Source organism: Budorcas taxicolor, chromosome 17, assembly GCF_023091745.1.
Source record: "Budorcas taxicolor isolate Tak-1 chromosome 17, Takin1.1, whole genome shotgun sequence".
In the NCBI taxonomy this organism is placed as follows: domain Eukaryota; kingdom Metazoa; phylum Chordata; class Mammalia; order Artiodactyla; family Bovidae; genus Budorcas; species Budorcas taxicolor.
This window is the reverse complement of record NC_068926.1, coordinates 71,217,814-71,234,872: the sequence shown is the minus strand read 5'-3', so window position 1 is coordinate 71,234,872 and position 17,059 is coordinate 71,217,814. Positions and strand designations below refer to the sequence as shown.

General features: G+C 60.6%; 1 protein-coding gene across 2 annotated transcripts; it reads right to left on the bottom strand.

Annotated features, from left to right (window-relative positions):
- Positions 1-502: 502 nt before the first annotated feature.
- SMARCB1 (SWI/SNF related, matrix associated, actin dependent regulator of chromatin, subfamily b, member 1) lies at positions 503-16,843 on the bottom strand. Of its 2 annotated transcripts, none has more exons than XM_052654581.1 (9): positions 16,580-16,843; positions 13,224-13,335; positions 11,734-11,863; positions 8,849-8,986; positions 8,057-8,184; positions 7,712-7,878; positions 4,123-4,313; positions 1,062-1,193; positions 503-832 (listed from the first exon to the last, which is right to left on the bottom strand). In XM_052654581.1, the coding sequence occupies exons 1-9, from the start codon at positions 16,670-16,672 to the stop codon at positions 793-795; spliced, it is 1,131 nt and encodes a 376-aa protein (XP_052510541.1). In that variant the 5' UTR covers positions 16,673-16,843; the 3' UTR covers positions 503-792. The 2 variants fall into 2 exon arrangements, with proteins under 2 accessions (XP_052510541.1, XP_052510540.1); XM_052654580.1 differs by having other exon boundaries at positions 13,197-13,335; positions 16,580-16,842.
- Between the last annotated feature and the right edge of the window lie 216 nt (positions 16,844-17,059).

The window sequence follows — 17,059 nt, the reverse complement described above, 5'->3', positions numbered from 1 at the left end:
GAACTGGCACTGGGCCCCGCTGGAGCACCGGCTGCAGGTGGAGGTGGGCCCCAGCTCTCCTGTCAGGCACGTGGTGCTGAGAGGTGTGGCCAGAGTGGTGCCCACCAGCTGCAGTGGAACAGGTGGGCACAGGCCCGCAGGCCCACCAGCAGCGCCCGCACAGGACGGGGCCCCTGCAAGGGACAGAGAAGCCAGGCTCCTGGCTGGGGGCCGGGCTGGGACTGGCAGGCGGCCCTGCCCTCTGCGCCCCACCACTTCCCACCCGCCTGGGACTCCAAGGACTTGCTGAGCTGGGCGGGTGGGAGCCACGGGGAGTCAAACTCTGGTGGGGGCAGGAGGGGCAGCTCGCAGGGCTGAGTGGAGCCCTGGCCCTGCTCGTGGTTGTCGGGTGGGGAGTCCGGGGGCGCCCTAGCCCTGCTGAGGCCCAGCTGGGACATGCGCGCAGGAGGGTGAGGGCCCAGCCCGTGCCATGCTGCCCCTGTTCTCAGCTCCGTGCCACCACTTTGAAGAAACAGAACCTGTTGCCTTTTTATTTAGAAAGTATTGCTGCCCTGCCTGGGGCTTCTATACAAAAAACAAACACAGCTCAACTCGGCCTCTCCTGACCAGAGACGGGTGGTGGGGACGGGCTCAGCAGACGGAATGTGTCCCTGGGCGGCGGGGACCAGGAGGCCCCTGGCCCGTTCTTCAGGATGGCCGGGCTGCCCCCGCCTGGTCCCCTCCGAGCCAGAAGATGGAGGAGAGGCGGGCCGATCTCCAGACGCTCCCTGGGAGCCAGGCGCCGCGGGGTGATCACCAGGCCGGGGCCGTGTTGGCCAGACGCCTCATCCGCCTGTGGGAGGGGGAGGGCAGCGACCCCCGGATCTCTCAGGCAACCGAGTGAGGGGGCAGGAGCCCCTAGCCCCTCCCTTGGCTGCTCTGCTGCGTGGGGGCCCGAAGCCGCCCTGTCCTGCCCCCTCCCCAGGGAGAGTGGGCCTGCTCTGGGCTGCGGTCAGGGCTGCCCGAGGGCTAGCTTGGGACCCCTTGCCCGGGGCTGTCCCTGGAAGGGGCTGGGGCCGCACCTCGTGTTCCGGTCCTGGTCGCGGATCTTCTTCTCCATCTCGGCGTCCGTCAGGGTCTCCAGCAGCGGGCACCACTGGTCAGCGTCCCCCGTGTTCCGGATGGCGATCTCCACCGTGGGCAGGGGGTTCTCGCTGTGGAAGATGGGAGAGGTAGACGGCTCGCAGAGCAGCTGCCGGAGAGGCCCCCAGAAAGCAGTGTCCACCCGCCGCGGGCAGACAGGACGTGGAGCCTGGTTTCTGCGCCCGGCTCCCGACACAGGGTGGCCGGGCACGCTGCCAACGTGGCATCTCGGATCTGCATGTGGGGAGGGGTCCACAGGACAGTGCTGCGGGCCCAGCCATTCCCAGTGGGCCTGCAGGGAGGAGGAGGGCTGTCCGCCCCGCTCAGCGTCCAGGAGAAAGGAGAGCGAAGGAGTCCATCCACCCAGGAGTGGGGTCCCAGGGCCCCTGCCCTGACCAGCCCGCAGGGGGGCCCTCGGCCCACGTCACGGGGCCCAGAAGCCATAAGCCCTGACTACTCCATGCCGGGGCCCCTCAAAGATGTGCCCAGACTCCATCCGAGGAGTCTGCACACCCTCTGGCGAAGTGGACTCAGGGCTGGGGATCAGCCTCGGCGAGGCGCTGCCTCTGCCTGGAGAGCCAGGCCCAGCCCGCCAGCGAGCCTCAGCTGCGCCCTCGCCTGCCCTGCCCGCAGCCGCCACGCTGGCCTCTGGGTCCTCTGGCCTCTTGCTGGGCCACTGGTGCTCGGCCCCAGGAGTCAGCCTGCCGGGAGCCCTACAGAGTCAGCCCCCAGAGGGAGGGTGGGGGTCCCCAGGGGACAGCACAGGAAAAAACAGGCCCCTGGCCTTAGTTTTAACTCCTCATCTGGAAAATGGGGACAGTGTCCTTGCTGCGAGGAGTTTCAGAGGACCACTGCCACCAAACAGCCAGCACACACCCACTGCGTGGGGGCTGGGGCCCGAGCCGGTGCCCCCAAGTCCCAGGCCGGTGCCTCCGAGTCCCAGGCCGGTGGCTGGGCCGCCCCGGCCGCCCCTGCCGACAGCCGCTTCCCAGCCAGGTCGTGCTGCGGCAATCCAGAAGCCAGCGCTACAGACCCAAACGTCACTCCTCACGTTGCGGGCTCCCAGCTGCCTTCCTCGGGGGCAGCGGACACAAAAGTCAAGCCCACACCGACGGGAGCAAATACGTCTTCCTCTAAACTTAAATAGGCGCGGGTCCGGGAGGCCCTGTGTTTACCTCCCTGTGGCTCCGGGAAGATTGCATCCCAGGGGGTTGTTCTCAACCAAGGGCTGCTCAGGCCTGGAAGGAGGGGCCTGGAGCCAGGAGCCCACCCTCCCAGGCCTTTGGCTTCCTGGGCCTCAAGGCCACCTGGGACCCTGCATTCCCACCACCCGCCAGGTGAAAGCAGGGAGGCTGTGTCGGAGCAGGCAGAGGGCCCGGAGGGGTGTCTTCAACGGGACCTCACTTTGACAACCTCACGGGTGCGGCAGGCCAGCTGGGAGGCGCGGCTGTGCCCACCTGGTAGATGAGAACAAGACTGCAGGGAGTGATACCCCTCCACACCTCCCCAACCGGGAGGAGGGGACAAAACTCGGTGTCACCCTCCTGGGTAAGATCAACTGACTTGACAAGGGGCCCAGCCCACTCGATGGGGAAAGGGCAGTCCTTCCAACAAGCAGTGCTGGGACAGGACCCGGCGGCCACGGTTCCTCAGCTATGCCACCAGCAGCACAAGCAACGCGAGGAGAAAACATAAACTGGACACTGTCACAAGCCTTTGTGCTGCAAAGGACGCTGCCACGTAAGTGAACTACAAACCCACAAGAAGGGAGAAGATACGTGCCCATGTATCTTCAGATACGTGGTAAGGGACCTGTATCTGGAATGTGTAACGAACTCTTGAAAAGTGTTAGTCACTCAGTCGTGTGCAGCTCTTTGCAACGCCACGGACAGTAGCCCGCCAGGCTCCTCTGCCCATGGGGTTCTCCAGGCAAGAATACTGGAGTGGGTTGCCATGCCCTCCTCCAGGGGATCTTCCCAACCCAGGGATCGAACCTACGTCTCTCCTGCACTGGCAGGGGGGTTCTTTACCAGTAGTGCCACCTGGGTAGAAGTCTCCAGGGCCCCTGAATGTCAGAGCAGGAGGGGCTCGGCCAGGCCTGTGAGGGGACCCGCTCCGAGTCCCCTGCTGCACGGCAGTGAGAGGGGCGTTCTGAGTCAGCCTCCAGTGACCTCAGGATCTGCTCTGGGAAGCGAGGACCCCCCCAGGCTGGCCCCAGCTCATGAGCCACGAGTGGACAGGTGCCGCGAGCAGGCCTCCCACCGGACTTGGGGCATGGCCTGGACCCGTCTGTGGCCTGGACCCCAGGGCTGCTGGCGGTCACGGGGGGTCCCGTGTGGCGGCTGTTCCCTCTCTTGCTCAGAGTCCCAGGAACATGGTGGGCGCTGCCTCCCGGGGTTTCTGGAGAAGCAGCTGAGACGAAAACAGCCCCACACGCTCCCTCAGCTGTTCCCTGTCAAGGGCGGTCCCTTGGTAACGGCCTCCACATGGGGACGGTGACAGCTTGAACAGCCACGTAAAGGCTAACATCCGGTTTGGAAGCCTCCCGCAGTGGAAGTGGGCCCAAGGGATGGGGTTCCCCGGGGCGAGCTCCACCGGGTCCGGGGCTGCTGGCAATCGGAAGGCACGCCAGGGTCTCGAGGAGCCCGCCCGTGTCCACTGCCGCCAGCACCTGGGACCAGATCCCCTCCCCGCTCTGTGGGCAGCCTGAACGCCCCCCTCGTTCCCACGGGGCACCTGCCGCCTGCTCGTGGACTGAACAAGAGGCGGCAGTGGCCTCCAGACCCCCCTCGGCGGGGGCAGACCTGTCCAAGACTGAGCCCAAGGCCAGGGGATAGGCGAGGGTCTCAGTAATGTCCCCGCTGGGACAGGGGACGGGAGGAGGCGACAGGCCCCCGAGTGCACGGGGCGGCTCTCGGTCAGCTGGCACCGAGGCCCCAGGAAGTCCCGGAGGCATCCCCGCAGAGGGGGGTGGGGGCGGCCACCCGTCCGAGCCCCTACCTGAAGGCGTAGGTCTTCTGATGCCAGCTCAGCTGTCCCCGGATGCTGTAGGCAATGGTGGTGACGAACTCCCCGCCCAGCCCCAGCTCGGAGCACAGCTTCAGGGCGAACTTCTCGGGCGAGTTCTCCTTCTCCGACATGTCCCACTCGAACTGGTCCACCAGGGAGATGTTCCCCACGTGGATGTTCAGCTGGCCCAGGAGCACAGATGTGAGCTGGAGTGGCCCCCCTCCAGGGCCAGGCCGCACCCTCACCACCCCTTCTCTCCAGAACGACCCCCTTCATTCTCGGCCGCGCCCCTGTGCTGCTAGTTGGGGTAAGGAAAACAACCCCTATCTCTCTGTAAAGGGATTAACTACCGAGGAAGATGTGTTGGTAATTGGATAACTCCCTACAAAGAAAGATTGGATCTGATGGCTTTACTGGTGAATTCTACCAAACATTTCAAGAACTAACACCAATCCTTATCAGATCCTGCCAAAAAACTGACAAGGAAGGAACACTTCATAACTCACTGCCTTGATACCAAAGCCAGACAAAGACACCACAAGAAAGGAAAAGCACAGACCAATACTCACTGTGAACATTGATATGCAACCTCAGCAGACACGAGCAAACCTACACTTAGCAGCACGTCAGCGTTATACACCGTTACAGATGATGTGATGTGGCACGAATCCTAAGTGGGGGGACTTGCTCTGGCAACGTGAGGATGGCTCAGTAAGTAAACCCATCAGTGCAATGAGCCACGTGAACAGAACGAAGGACAAAACCACACAGCCATCTCAATAATCGGGGAAAAAAGCACTGGACAAAATTCAGCATGCTTTCATGATAAAAGCACTCAGTAAACTAAGAACAAATGGAAACTACGTCTACAAGATTAACTCAGTCCAAAAAATCACTGCAAGTATCACCCACAATGGTAGAGGGCTGGTAACTTTTCCTCTAAGGTCAGGAACTAGCCAAGGATACCCAGTCTTGCCACTTTGATTCAATATGGCGTTGGAATTTCTACTCAGTGCAATTGGGCAAGAAAAATAAAGGAAGAAGTAAAACTGTCTTTGTTCCGAGATGTTATGATCTCATATGAAGAGTTTAAGACACTAACAAGATACAGTCAGAACTAGTGAGTGGGCTCAGCAAGGCAGCAGGGCACAATGTCCACATGCAAAAACCAGCTGCATCTCTGAACGCCAACACTGAGCAATCCGAGAAAGGAAGCATGGAGAAATTACAACAGCATCAAAAAGAACAAAATCCTTAGAAATGAACTTAATCAAGGAGATGGAAGACTTGTACAGTGAACAACATAAAACACGCTGAAAAAAATTAAAGACATAAACAAACGGAAAAACATCCCACGTCCATGGATTGGAAGACTTAAAATTGTTAAGCTGTCAAGGCTATGGTTTTTCCAGGAGTCATGTGTGAATGTGAGAGTTGGACTATAAAGAAAGATGAGCGCTGAAGAACTGATGCTTTTGAACGGTGGTGTTGGAGAAGACTCTTGAGAGTCCCTTGGACTGCGAGGAGATCCAATCAGTCCATCCTAAAGGACATCAATCCTGAATATTCATGGGAAGGACTGATGCTGAAGCTGAAGCTCCAATACTTTGGCCACCTCATGCGAAGAGCTGACTCACTGGAAAAGACCCTGATGCTGGGAAAGACTGAAGGAGGGAGGAGATGGGGACGACAGAGGCTGAGATGGTTGGATGGCATCACCGACTCAATGGACATGGGTTTGGGTGGACTCCGGGAGTTGGTGATGGACAGGGAGGCCTGGCGTGCTGCGGTTCATGGGGTCTCGAGGAGTCGGACGTGACTGAGCGACTGAACTGAACTGAACATGAATACCCAAAGCAATCTACAAAGCCAATGTAATCCCTATCAAAATCCTGATAGCATTTCTGCAGAAATAGGAAAAAAATCTTAAAATTCGTATGGAATCTAAGGAAAGGCAAAGGATGTCTGGTCAAAACAATGATGAAAAGAGCAACAAAAGCTGGAAGCTCACACTTCTTGGTTTCAAAACTGACTGCAAAGATACAGCAATGAGCGCACGGTGGGACTAACACAAAACCAGACACATGGACCAATGGGGCAGCCCAGAAACAAGCTCTCAGATAGGTGGTCAAATGATTGTCAACAAAGATGCCAAGACCACTCAATGAAGGATAGTCTTTGTAACCAGTGGTTTTGGGAAAAAAGAACATACACACGCGGAAGAATGCAGTGGGACCCTTACCTAATCCCACAGACAGAAATTAGCTTAGAATAGATGGGACATACAAACGGAAGAGCTCAATCTATAAAACTTTCAGAAAAACAGAGCAAAGCTTCATGACGCTGGATTTCGCAGTGATTTCTCAGATATGACGTCAAAGGCATAGGTGATAAGCGAAAAAATAAACTGGACTTCACCAAAATAAAAAACTTCTATGCATCGAAAGACACTATCAACAACATAAAAAGGCAACCCGTGGAAGAAAACATCTGCACATCACAGGATCTGAAAACAGATCGCTCTGTATAAGATACAGGGAACTGATGAAACAACAAGAAAACAACAAAGCCCGGACTCAAAAATGGGAAGGACTGCAGCAGACGCAGAAGATAAGCAGACGGCCAGCAGGGCCCCTAAGCAGCGAGGGAGGCCCACAAAGGTCCATACCCAAGGCCATGGGCTTCCACTGGCCATGTGGGGATGTGAGAGCTGGACCATAAGGAAAGCTGAGCACCGAAGAATTGATGCTTTTGAACTGTGGTGTTGGAGAACACTCTTGAGAGTCCCTTGGACTGCAAGGAGATCCAACCAGTCCATTCTGAAGGAGACCAGTCCTGAATATTCACTGAAGGACTGATGCTGAAGCTACAATACTTTGTCCACCTGATTCGAAGAACTGACTCATTGGAAAAGACCCTGATGCTGGGAAAGACTGAAGGAGGGAGACGGGGACGACAGAGGAAGAGATGGTTGGATGGCATCACTGACTCGATGGACGTGAGTCTGGGCAAGCTCCGGGAGACGGTGAAGGGCAGGGAAGCCTGGCGTGCTGCAGTCCATGCATCCCCAACAGCTGGACTGAGCCACTGAAGAAAAACAAATCAACAGGGAAACGCAAATCGGAACCACAGGGAGATACTGTTCACCACCAGGCAGCCCTTCTTGAGGGGGGCTCGGGGCAGGTGGCCCCCTCTTTTCTCGTGACGCCCCCCAGGACTGCGGGGGTTGCTGAGACAGCATGGGGTGTGCCTGGCCCAGCCTGCCCACAAGAGTGGCAGTGTGCCCGCCTCGCCGTGCCCCTCCCTGCTCTGCCCGTCAGCTGGGCCACCCCTGGGACCACCCAGCTTCCACTCCACGCCTGGCAAGGCCGCAGCAGCACCTGGATGCGCCCAGAACGTGATGCCCTCCTCAGAAGTCGGCCCGTGCCCCTCCTGGGACAAGCTGCCCAAGAGACAGCCTTCCAGAGCCCTGCCCCACAACACGGACCCCAGACAAGCTCCCGTTGAGGCCGCCACGCACCTCCGCACCTCGCAAGCCCCGAGGACAAGGCAGGCCTGCTGCGGGTGAGGAGCCGCCCACCTTGATAATGACGCGCTGGTCTGACTGGTCTTCCAGGATGCTGTCCGTGGGGTAGGACTCAATCTGCTGTCTGATGGCGGAGGCAATGGCCGGCACGAATGTCAGCGGGTTCAGATCCAGGTCGTCACAGAGAATCTCTGAGAACATCTCCGGGGTCATCAGCTTCTCTGAAACGAAGACGGAGGTGGGGAACCACCGGTGGACCGCGGGGCCTAAGGTCAGGCCGCTCAGCCCTGGCTTCCCCCAGCCCTGCCTCCTCTGCCACCCACCCCTGGGTGACGACAGGACCCCCCCCACACCAGGCAGACAGAGCTGAGTGCACGCCAGCCAGGGCGGCGGACGGACCATTCATGTTCCAGGTAAAGGCGTCCCGCAGCTTCTGCCCGTCAATCTCCATGTCCAGTCGGATGGGAACCAGCACCTCGGGCTGGGACGCGTTCTCGTGGATCACAGCTGGGTCGTGGTCGTCGAAGCTGGAAGGGAAGCGGCCGCATGCTCAGCAAAGCGGGCTGTGTCCCTGTGCCCAGGGCCTCCCTCTCTGCACCACTGGTCACTGAGACCTGCCCAGAGAGGACCTGTCCACTACGGGCTGAGCCGGCAGAGACAGGGCCGGCGGGGGTCCACGCGGGGCGGGAGGGGAGCTGCCGACTTGGGCAGCGGGACAAGCTCAGACGTTCCCCCCAGGAAGAGAGGTTTAAGCTTCAGAGCAGGCAGGATTCTCCCAGCAGCTCTGGGGAAGAAAGGGTATGTCCAGAAGAAGAAACCTTGGAACAAAGGCCGAGGGGCAGGAGGGTCGAGGAGCGGCTGGGGGAGCAGGGAAGGAGGGGTGCTGACCGGGCAGGGGCGGGGGGGACGCTGGGGAGCCTCGGTGGCCAAGTGCCCGGGGCTCCCCGCCTGCAGCCTGGACCCCGAGGGAGCCCCAGAGCACGGAGAGCAAGGCAGCTCCGCGCTCACGCCTGCCCTTTAGGATGGGGAAGAGGGAAGAGACGGGGGCGGCGGGGGGGCAAGGAAAACAGGCGTGCCCCCTCCTTAGACCCAGGGGTGATAACCGCTTTCCAAGGACGCAGGGGCGCCGCTGACGAGCAGACAGTGGGAAACAGCCCGCAGGTGGGAGGCCGCACGGCCGAGGCCCCTCACCAGAGTGGGAAGGTCCGCTTCTTATCGCGGCCCATGCGGTTCCTGTTGATGGTGGTGGAGCAGGGCACGGCATCTAGGTGGTGCGAGCTGTTGGGCAGGGTGGGTACCCACTGGCTGTTCCTCTTGGCCTTCTGTTCCCTGGGAGACAAGGACACCCACCTGCTCAGCCTATGGGCCAGAAGCTGCCCCTAGCCGCCAGGTCGTGGCCAGTGGACGCCCGCTGAGCCCCTGCTGGGCCCAGGCCCCAGCGTGGACCTCTGTGCGCCCAGCTCCGCGGTGGCGATTCTCCAGGCTCCGAGTGGCACCTGCTTGGGGTCACCAGTTTTAGGGGAGGAGAGGGCAGGGGGTCCCAGCCCAGTCCACGAGCTGTCACTCTGTGCTGTGTGCTGGGCTGGGCACTCAGGAAAGAAGGTCAGGGTTCACAGGGGGGTGGGGGGCAGATTTCCAGGAGAGCCCCGAGGGCAGCAGAGAGGAGGCTCGGGTCAATGGTTGGGCAGGGGGCCAGGGCTGGAGACATAGAGAGGGTCCCGACCTGGGGTGGGGCCCTGCCCTCAGCGGGCGGCTGAGAGTCCCCGGGGGTTTGCACACTTTCGATCAGGCTGTTGTTTCAGACGTATAGTCCAGCCTGAGACAGGTAACGCCTCTGGCCTCCGGGCCTTCAGGGATGGGAAGATACTCTAGAAAGTGGGGCTCAAAGTAACTCAAGGAACTCGCGTCCCACAGGGGGAGCCCTTCTCTCCAATTTACAGGGGGCGTTTACTACAAAGAAAATAACAAAGGCCATTTTGAGCTGAGGCTCCCGGGCTTGGCTGTCCGTCTGCGAGACTGCTCGTCACCCCTGGGCCACGTCCCGGTGGCCCAGGGAGCAATCAGCCCAGCGACTGCACAACTCACCTCTGCAGCCCTGTCCCACAGCGTGTCACCACTGGTGACGTCCGCCTAGTTTCCCGCTAAGACAGCACCCTTCCAGGATGGGGGGCGGGGGGAGAGGCGGTGGCCTTTTCACTCCTCTCTGCAGCGGGGGCCCCTCGCACCCCTTGGGGTGGGGCAGGGGGAGCCACACACCGAAGGGAGCCAGGACCCCCCCCCTCCCGAATCTCCTGCCCTGCCCTGACACCAGAGACCTGGGGAAACAGGGCCCGGGGCTAACGTGGGCAGGACCAAGAGCTGAGGCGGCGAGGCGGGGTCCCCGCCACAGGCCATCTGGCTCAAAGTTTCTACTCCGGGCCTGCAGGCCAAGAGGGAAAAGGTGCCCACTCAGATCAGGTGCCTCCCATCTCCGGGGGTCGCCTGCGAGGTCGGGTCCTTTGTAACTTCCACGGGCGAAGCTGGCGCGCTGGGCCCATGTGGGCAGCATGGGCGTGGACCATCACACTTTTCCCCATTGAGTCTCCAGCCAGAGCTGTCACCCAGGTCCCCCGAGGGCAGCTCCCCTCTTGCAGCAGCCTCTCGTATCTAGGCCGAGTCTGCCCGGCTGACCCCTCCTGCCTGATGGCCTCACGTGGACAATGCAAGTCACGTTGCAGCATGCAAGTGGCACGACAGAGCGCCACGCAGGGTCCGGGCATCTGAGTCCCACCACTCAGTCTCCCTTCCACTGCAGAGAGGTCTGTCCAAGAGCCCCGGGGGTCATCCGGGCCCTGCCCGACCTGGCTAGTGTGGGGGAGGGGGCGTGCCACCCCTCCTAGGGGCTGGCTGGGCGCTGGGCAGGCGCATCCTGACAGTGGAGCCCACTGGTGGCTTGCCTGCAGCCCCACCGCCACACAGCAGTTCTCACTGCCCAGTAACAGGAGGCTATTGGCCTAGCTCTCTCCTTCATGTGATGGACTCAGCCAGGAGCGTTCACTGCCCCACACAAGGTTCCCGGCTGCGCAGGCGGATCTCAAAGCCCCATCCACGTGCACGGAATCTCCTCCAGTGACTTCTCTAGGGAAGCCCGGCTATGCCGCCATCCTCACCGCACCACCGGGGCGAGAAAAGCCATCTGCAGCGCTCACGTCTACAATGAGCCAGGCCGTGAGCACACCACCTTCTTCGGGGGGTGGCGGGGGCAGGGGGGGGGGTTTAGAAAAAGAATCCAATGGTGCAGTTGGGAGAAAACCTGGAAGGGGATTGTCCACGTGCCCGCCCCCTCCCCCTCCTCCCCCACTGCCAGTGCCCTGGGTCTCGTGCCCGGAGAGCTGAAGGTGCCAGCAGGCCTGCTGCCCGCCTCACTCATGTGGCCCGGGCTCACTGCCGGTCTGCCTGCCCAGCACACAGACGCAGCCCCGGCTCTCTGCTGCCATCCGCCTCCCCCAGGCAGGACTCTCCCACACCACCAAGGGTATCTCTGGGTTCAGGACGGCCCTCGTTGTACAGTGCTTCCCGGGGCTGAGACGAATGGGCCGGAGATCCAAACAAGGCTGAGGCTGCCGCAGAGCCTGGCGCAGGGCAGCCACGGTGCAGAGCGGCCCAGCTCCCTCCCTCCCTCCCTGCTTCTTCATGCTGCCGGCTCTGCCTATTTTTACTCTGCATTTTAGAAACGATACTGCACCGTTCCCCCTGTGTGTCTGCTCTACACCCTTTATCTACTTGTCTATTAGCGTGTCCAAGTTTTGCTGATAAGTCTGAATGAACAAACACTACCCACAAGCAGCAACGTCCCCATGACCCTCGCCTGTTCAAATGGGAACATAAACGTGCTTTCAAAGGACCCAAGTTTCTACTTCAAAACTGCTGTGTGTTTCTTTTGGGAGTGAACCTAGGCCACTCATTGTTCTGCCTTTCAAAGCATTCTTAACAACTCTCCAGAACCCAGGGCTTGGCTTACATTTCTTAGAAATTCCAAAGACAGACACTTGGAACCCTGGAGAAGATGGCCTGTGATCACGGGGGGCCGGCGGTACCTGAGGTAGGTGGGGGGCTCGGTGCTGATGGACACGGCCTTGTACTTCTCGTCGTTGCCGTCCAGGATCTCCTCCACCTCGGAGGCTTTCAGCAGGGTCACGCTGGTGGCCAGGGTCGTGTATCCATGATCTGCAAGAGATGGGGCTGCGGTCAGCCCGTGGGCGGGCGGCGGGCAGGAGCAGCCAGGAGACGCAGCACACCGAGGTCCTCACATGCAGGAGGTGGGGGAAGCGGCTGTGGACCTCACGACTGCCCGATGCGGGCCTCTTCCAAAGGGGCGGCCTGGACCCTGGCTTTCTCCAGAAGCCCTGCCGGGCCGCCTGCTCGGGCTCCAGCCACAGGGCCTCTGGGGACAGGAGGGCTCCAGAGTGAGCCGGCCGGCGGGAAGAGGTCTGACACCGCTGCAGTCCACGACACGAAGCGAGGTGGAGATGGGATGAGGGATGACAAACACTTTTCTTTTAAAACAAGAGCCCAGAGAGTTGGAAAGAGCTGCTGCACACGCAACGAGAACTCCTGGCCCCGGCGCCAGCGCCCTGGGAGCCCGAGTTCTCGGCAATCCGACCACAGCTTGCCTAGGGAGCCGGGTGGAGACGGGGGTTAGGAGAAGGTGGCTCCCCAGGCAGCACCAGGCCTGCGGTCGCCAAGGCTCACCAGGGGCAAGCGCAGCTAGGGGCGCAGGGTTAGTGACCGGCGCTGCACCCGGCGCAGGAGGGCCAGGGAGGGGCTGAAAGGTCACAGCAGTGTGCGGACAAGAGGCTCCGGCTCCTGCGTTAAAAGAACGCGGTGGAGAGAAGAACGCGGTGGAGAAACCACGGCAGCGCCACGGACACACTCACACCTGACAGACTGCGGAGAGCGCGCGCGCGCGCGCGCGCGCACACACACACACACACACACACACGGGCGCGCACACTCGGGCGCGGGCCGGTTGCCCCAGGGCGCCCTGGTGCCCGGGCCCGGAGGCGGCGCCCTGTGGCCCAGGGGCAGGCACACAGCATGGAGCAAACATGCACACGAGCCAGCGCTAGCGGACCGGCTGCCAGACCAGGTGCCACGGGATGGGCTGGGGGGTGGGGACGGGGAGGGGCGGGGAGCGAAGCGGTGAAAGCCCGGAGGGGGGCGGGGCCAGGGCCGCCCCACCGCCCGGGCGCATGGAGGGTGAGGATGGCGCACGCCCGCGGATGGCACAGCATCACAGCAATCCTAAAACGTTTTCAGACCAGTGCGTCTTCACCGCGCCCGCGCCCCGCCCGGCCCTCCGACCGCCGGGCATCCCCTGACCCCGACCACCCTGATCGAGGACCCCCACCCGCACCGGGGAGCCCACCCCCACCCCGGGGACGCTCCGCCACGCTAAGGTCGGGACTGCCGTGAAGACACGCCGGGGTGAAAACGTCTTATCTTCATGACATAAGCGAGTGGTTTTGAAACAGGTTTACAAACCCTCGTGAAGACGCACCCTTAGTGTTAGGTTTTGTTTTTTTACCATGTGACGATGCAACTATTTTCTTCCTCTCTTCCACAGTGGCTAGTCGCCTCCAGAGCGAGGGGTATCTCTTGTACAGAGAACCTCGGAACATACGGAGGTAGTTTCCCACCTAGGGGTAAAGCGAGAAGGCTCATTACGAGGGCCAGGGCTCCTCGGGGAAGGGAAGGGCCCTGGCGCAGAGGCTCTGCCACCTTAGTGACACGCAGACCACCCGCGGCCTGCAGGCGCCGGGCTACGAAAGCAGGCAAAGCCCGATCTGCTGACATCAGGGGTTCCCCAGCAGCGAAGGTCTGGCTCGCACCTGGCCCACTGGCAGGGGGTAAGCTCTGCCTCCGGGCGATAGGACCAAGTTCAGGAAGGGCCACGCGGACGCTGGTGAGACACGGCCCCCCAGAGCTCCCCAAGAAGCTCTGACTTTGCACTAAAGATCTCTGGCGCAGTCCAAAAATGTGAGGCCTCTCTTCCTTTTATCTTAAGACTGATATTTTTACGATGTAATAAACACCAAAAAGGGCTTTTAATTTTAGACAGATGTAGGATAATTTCCCCCGTGGCCCTTACTGCTTTGTTTAGTAACAAAACTCAAACCAGAAATACCAAAGGAATTTTCCAAAGAGTTTTAAAAGCGCTTATCAGCAATCACTGGATTGGCTGCATACAGCATCACTGCCCCAAACAACAGCCTGCCTGTGCCAGATGCTCAAAGCACGACTTACTGGACGAAAACAAACCTAGTCCTAACGTTTTTACAAAGAAACTCCACTGCTTCGCCGACTTTTCAGAAACAACCACTCCGTCACGTGGCAGGGGACAGTCGCTGGGCTGGGCGCTGGCTCCTTCTGTGAGCGGGCAACACTGCCCTCTTCTCAGCCTCCCTGCTCCTCTTGACAGATGTTCATCAGCTGTAAAGCTCACCCTCGAAGGACCCACTTCCGCTATTTTCCCATGTACCTACCCCACTTTAGTATTTTTTTTTTACAGTTTCTCCATTTTTCATGAGTTTAGAGATTTGCACAACCACGGCTGCTGAACGGCGTGCGAGAGCGGCCACAACGTCCCTCCTGCTCCTTGCTGCAGGGGCAGGCCCTTGCGACTTATCTGGCTTGAGCGTGGTTACCATCTGGGGATAAACACAGAGTTTCTAGGAGGTTTTTGACAAGACACTGACCCTAATGGCCCCAGTACCACTGTGCAGGTCCTGCAGGCTTCCCAGCCTCCTAGGCCCTTCCCGAGGTCCCTTCAGAACTTAGGGGACTCAGTCTGCCCCCTGGGTTTTCCCTGCACCAGCTTTTGCCCCTTCTGGACCCGGGTTTCCCAAATGGAAAACGAAGGTGTTGGTATGGAGGCCCCCTGGGCTCCTCTCCGCTGTGCCTCTGTGTGGTGATGACGGCTGCCCCTGGTGGGGGCAGGACTGGGGCAGCTGCAGACACCCTCGCAAGGCTGCTACCCCAAGTGGTGTGGGGCGCTGTGGGCACTGCTCTGCCTGGCGTACCTCTTGGAAACCAGCGCCTGCTGGAAACCGGCCCGGGGGCCAAGCACCACTGCTGTCAGAAGAGCTGCTGGCTGTGAGTAGACGCCAGTCTAGCCCTGAACCCTGCCCAGGCCTCCTGAGGTCTGAACATTGTAAAGTCAGGCCCCGGACGGCAACTGCCTCTCCCTCCTGCCGTCTGGTCTCCATAAACTGCCTCTCAGGACAAATCTTCTCACTCACCAAGACTGCAGTTGTCTTTCTCAGTCTAAGATGTGCTGCAGGGCAAGTTGCAGAAGCTGTCTAGCCTAAGCATCTCATCAGACGCCCGAGACAAGTGCCGTGGACACCAGGCTGGAGCCAGAGCTCCTCACGCTCTGCCCACCTGGCACCAGGCTCCACCCAGTAAACACAAGCTTGATTTTCAAAAGTACCACCGACTCAGAGCCAATGCTAAACCGAGCGCTTTTCCTGCCCATTAGATCAGGTGAAGGTTTCTTTAGTTAACCTGCCAGTCACCACATGCCGCATCCGTGCCCACAGGCTGGCGAAGCCCTTTCTGAGCTGCGGCACGTGGCAGGCAGTGGCGCCTCTCTCCAGTACGGCCAGCTGTCAAGAGGAGCGTTTCTGTGATAATGTGAAAATACGTTGCATTCAGCCCCGTGTTTCATAAAAACCGGTGAGGAATGGAAACACAGAAAGTTCTGATGCTACTGACAACATGGGTCTCATAACTCAATACAAGTCAGACAAGCCACAGGGAGTCACAGGGAATCCCGAAAGCCTCATTGAGTGTGACCATCATGAGGCTTAATTCATTCACAGTGTATTCAATCATGAAGAGGGAAAAAAAATTGTAAAAAAGAACAAGAGTGAAATGCGTAAAACTGAAAACTGCTGCTGGGAGCAGCAAGCGTTTGTGACTGCTGTAACTCCCCAAGACCCGCACTCGCCTCTCTACAAAAGGGGGGCACTGCTGCTCGGCGCTTGCACATCTGAACTGCGGATCTGTAATTTTAAAATGTGTGTGTGGTCGCACACACCGGAGACTGCCAAAGGCTGAGGGACACTGGAAGAACTTCATATACTTGGTGCACACTGCCAGTGAGAGTCAGTCACCCAGCCGATTCACAGAGTGCTGAAAGGTCACTGTTTAGGTAAGGATAAAGGGGTTCCGGGCTCGTTCCCTTGCACTAACTCAGAGTTAGTCCAAGACAGCCGAAGTGCCAGGTGCCTCCCATTTGCTGATGGATCTAGCTCAGGGCTGGCTGGGCCCTAGCCATCCAAAATCAAGCATCGTTCTCCCAACCTGTCTTCTCACTGATAATGCAAGATCAGAACGCCCAACCCGCCCAACTCCAAGTCAAAGAGCAGCAAGCGGGTGAGCCCCGACTAAGCTCGGTGTTCCCAATCAGCGGTCTCAGGACTCCAGCTGGGGCAACGAGCGAGAGCAGGGAGCGTGCGAGGGGTCCAAGTCCTCGCCCCGTGGGCAGCAAGGGTAACCCAACACCCCGTTTCTGTACGTCCGGCTGGAGCTGTGGAACTCAGCGCGGACCCGGGGCCACCGCGGCCAGGCACACGCGTGAGCGTCCCCAGACTGCCGGGCGCGGGGCGGGGCCTGCTCGACCACGCCCAGACAGACCACGCTCTCGACCCGATCCGCCCACCGCGTCCCTGCGGGACACGGGTGGGCGTGCCCAGACGGCGGGGGGCGGGGCTTCTCGGCCCACGCCCCAACAGGCCACGCCCCGATGCGCCACGCCGCGCACGCGCACGCAGGCCCTCCGCGATGAATGGAGACGCGCGTTCCCTGCGCGCAGACCCGCCCCGAGGCTCCCGCGGGGACCGGGCCGGCCGGGAGGCCCGGAGGGCAACGATCGGCTACCTCAGAGCCGATCATGTAGAACTCGCCGTCGTCTTCCAGCTGGAACTTGACGGGCTTCTGCCCGAAGGTCTTGCTCAGCGCCATCATCATCATTGCGGCGGCAGACGCGGGCGGCCACGGCCGGGCTGCGAGGATCGGGAGGGCCGAGGCGGGGCCGGGGGCGCTCCTAGCCCGGGGAAGCCGACGCGGGAGGTGAAGGGCGGGCCGGGCCGGGGGCGCTCGCGCCGCCGCTGGGCTTCTCTGCCGCCGCCGCCGGGCTTCTCTGCCGCCGCCGCCGGGCTTCTCTGCCGCCGCCGCCGCAGACGACAAGCAGGCCGCCCTCAGTGCGCAGGCGCGGGCGTTGACGCTGACGCGCGCGTCGCCGCCGCCGTCGCCGCCCTGACGAAAGGGCCGGGCGCGCCCCCGCGGGCCCCTTAAAGGAGCCTCGGTCCGTTTCTCGGCCCTCCCGGCCGCCTGCCAAGTGGAGGCACCAGGGAAGGC